We start from the raw sequence: 7267 nt of genomic DNA, 5'->3' as shown, positions 1-7267 counted from the left end.
ATCCCGGAAGCCTCCAGCAAACTGGCTTCTGGAGACCGGGCTGGGGAAGTTGAGTTCGCCGGGCGGACGCCTCCGTGGGCTGGAAGGCGCGGCCCGGCCGCTGCCCTCGGTGGAAGCGGAAAGCCCTCTTGATCCCAAAGAGAGGGTGTCATCCCAGAGCCCGCCATCGCCCAAGGTCCGCGAGGGAGCCTTCCCGGCGGCTCCCCAGGGCTCGGGAAAGCTGGAGCCCCTCCTTCCCGTTTCCCCAATGACCTCACCTTCCCTTGCGCAGTGGGAGCACCTGGGGCACCGCGTGCGCTTCCGCTCGGAAGGTGCAAACGCCCGCTGCCCCCCCTCCGCGCCCTGTGACTCGCTGCTGAGTCACCTGTGGCCGGGCTCCGGGGAGGCTCCCATTGCACCAATCCACCTGGAGGCTGGCGGCGGGCTCCTCCCCACCGGGTCCAGCCCTGCATTTCTGGTGCTCAGTTAGAGGGCTGTTTATAGCTTAAGCCAGCCTGTTAAAAACAAGCCCATGAAAGGATATTTTCTTGTAAAACCACAGAGTCACTAGTACTGACGATGTATTTGTAGTTTTAAAGAAACATGGAACTGTACACACAGCTTGAGTGTTTTCTATGTAACTTCCAGAGGTGTTAAAAACAACTAAGAGAGCCTCTGTTGGTCTACAATAAGCCATGTTTTAAAACCAGTATTTATGTATCAAATGTTTCAAAACAGTATCGTTAAAAAAGAAGAAACAGTATCTTTAAAAAAAGAATAGCCGGCAAGTTACATTCTTGAGAGATTACCACAGTTACCAAAAGTATGTCTGACTGTAACAACTTGCTTGAATGCTTTTCACCAAGCAAACCCCCAAATACTGGTAAAAGTGCACTTCAGAAATCACTGTTTAAAGCAGCGACTTTCAACCAGTGTGCCACAAGAATTTTTAAAACGTGCAATACCTGACTAATTTAGTTAGGGGCACTGGCCTCTTTTCCCTTAGATTCTCAAAAAAATATATTTTTCAGTATGCTGCAGAATTTTAGTAATTAGTTTATGTATGCCATGAGCTGAAAAGGGTTGAAAATCGATGGTTTAAAGGGCAGCAGAGCAGCCACAGCAGCAGACCTTTATTTCAACAATAACATGTTAGATGAATAGTTTTTTATATAGGTTGCCAGTTCGATCCCAGGACAGAATGCATATGGGAGTCAACCAGCAAATAGATAAATAAGTGGAACAACAAATCGATGTTTCTTCCCCCTTCTCCCCCCTTCCTCTCTAAAATCAATCAACAAATAAGAGAGACAGTGGCTACTTATCCAGTTAAAGCTAAACTAATTGACTCTATCATATGTGTAGGTCTGTCCATCTCCCTAGTGGCCATGGGGTAGTGGAGGGCACAATTTAAACAAGGAATCCAGGTCGCCTGTTGAACAATGAAAGAGAGTTTGGGGGCCCAAAAGGTTTCAATAGAAGTGTTTCATTAGATTGAGAGTATCTTCTGAGATTCTTCATCTCCTGGACCCGGTTCTGTTGTGAACAGATCTCTGACTCTCCAACTTTCTTGAGCTGTGGAATTTCCAAAGTCTAGTTAAAGGTAAACATGATGCAATGGTAAATAGTCATGGGTTCATTAGAACAGACAACTCCCCTTCTCCCACAGCCCTGGAGCTGGGCGAGAGGGTGCAGGTGACCCCTGAGCTTGCTGATGTGATCAGGAGACCGTGATTGTTTTATGGGGAGTGAAGTGTAGGTGGGAAGGAGGGGACCACAGTTCAAGGTTGCGAGTGATTAGGGTTTTATTATCTCAGGTTATGAAACTAGACTCTTTGAGATCTTAGCTGGTGTTGAATTTTCTTTAACTAGTTTTCTATTAGTGACTTTTAAAAACTTAAAACTCTCTTATTTGAGGAAAATGGGGGATATTTATTGTCAACATTTTGAAAGTCCTCTGCCAGTCCCCAAAGTAACTAATCTAATACAGTAAACACTTCTTATTTTTGTTGGTTTCCCTCTTAAGTCTGTGAGTATAGCTATTCATTGCCTTGTTTTACTAAACAGGAATGAATTTGGTAACAAACTATTTTGTTAAGCAAATAAAGGAAAACATTTTCTCAATAATATTGTTAAACTCTTGAAACTGTAGATTTTCCCCACACTGCCAAAGATATATGTACATTTTACTAGGAAACCACTAATTTCCAAAATTGTTAGTAAAGTCTTGGCTTTTATTTACATGTGTCTCCATCCCACCCTACCTTCCCTCAGTGAAGGGAAAATGTTGTTCCTTAAGATTAAACTCACAGTTAGAAAGCTGCCTCTGACCAGTTTGTAAAATAGAGCTAACCGCTGCTTATCTGGTGTTTTCTCCATGAGTCATATGGCTGCAGTTTGCTGGTTTAAACTGGTTTTAAAGGGAGGGAGAAGCTCTTGTCTTTTATTATTTTTTCTTTATTTATTTTTAACTATTTTTATTGATTTCAGAGAGGAAGGGAAAGGGAGAGAGAGAAATCAATGATGAAAGAGAATCATTGACCGGCCGCCTCCTGCAAGCCCCCCACTGGGATCCAGCCCACAACCCAGGCATGTGCCCTTGACTGGAATCAAACCCAGGACCTTTCAGTCTGCAGGCCGACACTCTATCCACTGAGCCAAACTGGCGAGGGCAAGCTCTTGTCTTTTAAAGAATAGGATTAAAGAGGGACCAGAATGAGCTCAATAGTTACACAATCTCACAGAATGAATCATGGCTGAAAGATGAATTTTGCATGCCTTTAAGGGCTCGGCCAACATATTTTCCAGGAGCTGGGGGAAATGGATTGCTCTACAGCGGCTTTGTTTTTCTGGGATGGGTAGAAACCTGACCTTTAATGTGGCTGCAAAGGAAGGGTCTGGTCTGTAGTCTGCCTAATAGTTAATTAACATATCTTTGGTTTTCCCAAGCATTTTTTCTGAATCAGTCTTCCACAGGCTTGATTGTGCAATAGTCCTGGGGCAGGAGTGGCCTTCCGAAAGGTGATTAATCTGTCCTAAAGTTTAATGAGTCGTTTTGGTGTGAATCATTCCTAAAAGTCCCATCTGATGTGTCCTATTCTGACATTTTCCTTTTCTTCCTACCACAGCGTGAGTGCATCTCCATCCATGTTGGCCAAGCTGGTGTCCAGATCGGCAATGCCTGCTGGGAGCTCTACTGCCTGGAACACGGCATCCAGCCCGATGGCCAGATGCCAAGTGACAAGACCATTGGCGGGGGAGATGACTCCTTCAACACCTTCTTCAGTGAGACAGGCGCTGGCAAGCATGTGCCCAGGGCAGTGTTTGTAGACCTGGAACCCACAGTCATTGGTGAGTTGACCTCAGTAACCCAAGTAAGATCCCGGGGGTCTGGGACAGGAGGTGTGTCCTGGGGGCTCTGTTGAGGCCTTGGGGTTGAGCAGGCTGTGCAGGTTGTTAGTGATGGGCAGCTGCTTTGTTTTTCGCACTGGCACCTACCGCCAGCTCTTCCACCCTGAGCAGCTGATCACAGGCAAGGAAGATGCTGCCAATAACTATGCCCGTGGACACTACACCATTGGCAAGGAGATCATTGACCTGGTCCTGGACCGAATTCGGAAACTGGTAAACACAGTACTTTATTTAAAGTGGGGTGAGAGTTTTCTCCTAGAGTTTTAAAGAGAGACCAAACCACAGCAATCATTCCTCGCACACTAAAATAGGCCTTAGGCCCTGGCTGGTGTGGCTCACTTGGTTGAGCATCATCCCGTGCACCAAAAGGTTGCTAGCTCCATTCCCACTCAGGACACATGCCGGGGTGTAGGCTTGATCCCTGGTAGGGGACATGCAGGAGATAATATATATATATATTTATATTTTATTGATTTCAGAGAGGAAGGGAGAGGGAGAGAGAGGCAGAAACATCAATGATGAGAGAGAATTGTTGATCAGCTACCTCCTGCACACCCCACACTGGGGATCGAGCCTGCAACCCAGGCATGTGCCCTGACCAGGAATTGAACTGTGACCTCCTGGTTCATAGGTTGATGCTCAGGCCAATAAAAAATATTCTTAAATTATTTTTTTTTAAAAAATAGGCCTTACTAAATAATTCTATTTCGAAACTAGACAGTCCTGGGTGTGGGACTACTCTTTGGGGTAGGGATGAGAACAATAGGCAAAAGAGCAATGCCTTACAAGGCAGGTTTGGACAATTGCTCATTCAGTGAGGGCATTTCACCAGGAGTCAGGGTGAGAACAAGGAGCCTGAGCAGTTTGACTGACATATAAGCCCATTAAACATCCCTGTTCATATTAACCAGTCAGCTTCCCTGCTTCAAGCTGAGACATCCCTTTTTAGGATATCTTAGTCACACTAAATGAGTAGGTGGCTGACTCTGACATGTAACTAAATGATCAAACTTTAAAAAAAAAAAATCTGGCCTGGTGCCTTATGTTGGTACAAAAAGTTCAGGGCTGCAGAAGCCAGTATAACATGGATTAGAAATGGCCGACAGTGGAAATGTTGAACAACACTGAAAGTGGAGTTGGGGGAGCTCCCTTATTTTATATATACTAGAGGCCTGGTGCATGAAATTCATGCAGGGTGCTGTCCCTAGGCCTGGCTGGCGATCGAAGCGTCTGGCGTGGAAGGGCAGCTGACCTCTGGGCCCTGAGTGGCACCTGGGCCCTGGGGCCCCTGTGCGCGCCCCCTCCGCCTGAGTCATTGGGCCCCTGCCCAGCTCCCTCAGTGCCTGGGAGCCGGGTGGCAGCCCCGCCCCCCACTTGCACCCACCTTGGCCTGGTGCCGCCTGCTCACATGCTCCACCATCCCGCTGTGGTCCCACTCTCCTCGGGGCCCATGGGGGCGGCAGTGCCTGTGCTGCTGCCCGCTACCATCACCCTGTTGCCGACGCCCACCATGTTTCGCACTGGCCCCTGGTGGTCAGCGCATGTTGTAGCATGTTGTCGAATTCCTGGTCAAGGGGACAATTTGCATATTAGGCTTTTATTATATAGGATATATTTTTATTGATTTCAGAGAGGGGGAGAGAGATAGAAACATCAATGATGAGAGAGAATCATTGATTGGCTGCCTCCTGCATGCCCCACACCAAGGATTGAATCTGCAACCCAGGCATGTGCCCTTGACCTGAATGGGACCCGGAACCTTCAGTCCGCAGCCTGACACTCTATCTCAGCCGTGGGCAAACTACGGCCTGCGGGCCGGATCCGGCCCGTTTGAAGTGAATAAAACTAAAAAAAAAAAAACCGTACCCTTTTATGTAATGATGTTTACTTTGAATTTATATTAGTTCACACAAACACTCCATCCATGCTTTTGTTCCGGCCCTCCGGTCCAGTTTAAGAACCCATTGTGGCCCTCGAGTCAAAAAGTTTGCCCACCCCTGCTCTATCTGCAGAGCTCCCTTGTTACAGAAGCAAGTATCAATAACTGAAACGAGGAAGGCATTGAGATAGAAACACAAAAAGCAGTAGGCTTGCTTTTCTAATAGTGCTCAGGGTGGTGTGGACTCGCCCTGTGGCAGAAAAATCTTAGGCAATTGTGTTCACATCAATGACGTTGATAACTGTTCTGGGTCATTTTAAGAGTCCTGCAGTCAGCTGACTCTGCTCCTTAGACATGTGGGCAGCTTGTAAGTAATTAACCCAAAATCAAGAATGAGTGCTTGGGTAGACTAGCTTGTTAGCTACTAAGTCCAGCCACAACTGGTCTATTCTAAAAAGAGTGGCCTGATATTTTTCCAGATGTTTATCATGGTTGCCCCAGCAAAATTGGAGTATTGGTTCCTATGTTTGCAAGTCAAACTTTAGCTACAAGCACTGACTTGGGAATCAGGACCCGCCTTTAGGGACAAATAAACCTAGTAAAAGCCATTGAGGGTTTATGAGTGAAGTTCATTAACTACCAAAACCATTGCATTGGCCCTTGGTGTTACTACTGTGTCCATATGAGTAATGGATGTAATTGGTAAACTAGGGTTTGCCCCGTACATTGATCCCATTCAGTGTAGGGATCTACTGGAGAAGTGAGTTCTGAGGGGTTGGTAGAGAATGTCCACAAACCTCAGCACTTTTGAGAAGTAAGGGTTGTCAGCAGAAGACTTTGTTTGAGGGGTCAGAATCATCTTGGAGTTGGCTAACCAGAACAGCTCGGTTGACAGTACATCAGCTTTCCCGAAACGGCTGGGCTTTCGGGTGACTAGTGCTTACCGTGCCAGGCACTGTTCCAAGTGCTCATGTAGTTCTCAACAGCCTGAGGTAGATTACTATCCTCATTTACTAAATGAGAAAACCGAGATTGAGAAATGAATTTGGTCAAAGTCACACAGCAAGGCCCTGGTAGAACCAGATCCAGACCCAGCCTGATTCCAATACCAGGGCATTCAGCTTGGCTGTTCTGTTGTATTCCAGCTCCGAAAGCCTCTGCCAGGTCTTTGTAAGACAGACATCCATTGTACGGAGCTGGTGGTCCCAGGCCTGCCCTTGGTAGCTCTCCAGCTGATAAGAGTTGCCCTTCATTCGGGAAGAAATTCAAGTGCTGGAGCCAGATATAATAAGAGCCACCATGGAAAATGCCATAGAAAGAGCCCGTGCTTGCGAAGCAGAAATTGGAGGTCATTTACGTGACATTTTTCATACATAGTTTTAAAATTCCCATTTTCTGTACTTTATATTATAAAAAAAATAAATAGGAAAAAGTACAAAACAAAAAAAGGAGTTGCCCTTGTTCTGTCGCAGCAAGGGCACCAGAGGTCGCCCTTCCGGTCACTGAGACTTGGGCCCTGCATCGTTCCAGACCTCACGGTTCCTCTGCCCTCGGAGATGAAAAGATTTCACTTTAAAATAGCCTTTTAGCAGATGTCCCCTTCCCCCAGGAGTTGATTGTGAAAAGTTTCTCTGAACCACTTAGCACTTTGGAAGCTTTTTGCAACTGCTTTCCTAGCAAATATTCAAAAGATTTTTAAAATCTCGATCAATGTAGTAATTAAGGATTTAAAGAAGTCACTGCAGCGCTCGCTGAGGCTAAAATTAACACTCTTTTTCTTTTCTGACAGGCTGACCAGTGCACGGGCCTTCAGGGCTTCTTGGTTTTCCACAGCTTTGGTGGGGGAACCGGTTCTGGGTTCACCTCCCTGCTGATGGAACGTCTCTCCGTCGATTATGGCAAGAAGTCCAAGCTGGAGTTCTCCATTTACCCAGCCCCCCAGGTCTCCACAGCTGTAGTTGAGCCCTACAACTCCATCCTCACCACCCACACCACCCT

At 46.5% G+C, this 7267-nt stretch overlaps 1 protein-coding gene across 1 annotated transcript; it reads left to right on the top strand.

Moving 5' to 3' along the window:
- Window positions 1-3441: 3441 nt before the first annotated feature.
- LOC106728000 (tubulin alpha-1C chain-like) lies at window positions 3442-7265 on the top strand (the record flags this gene model as incomplete). The annotated part of the gene is made up of 2 exons (XM_014548590.1): window positions 3442-3603; window positions 7059-7265. Coding segments are annotated over exons 1-2 (369 nt in total), but the record flags the coding sequence as incomplete, so codon positions are not given.
- Between the last annotated feature and the right edge of the window lie 2 nt (window positions 7266-7267).

Source organism: Myotis brandtii, unplaced genomic scaffold (genome assembly GCF_000412655.1).
Source record: "Myotis brandtii unplaced genomic scaffold, ASM41265v1 scaffold517, whole genome shotgun sequence".
In the NCBI taxonomy this organism is placed as follows: Eukaryota; Metazoa; Chordata; class Mammalia; order Chiroptera; family Vespertilionidae; genus Myotis; species Myotis brandtii.
Note: the sequence above shows the minus strand (reverse complement) of the source record. Positions and strands in the feature narration are given on the sequence as shown.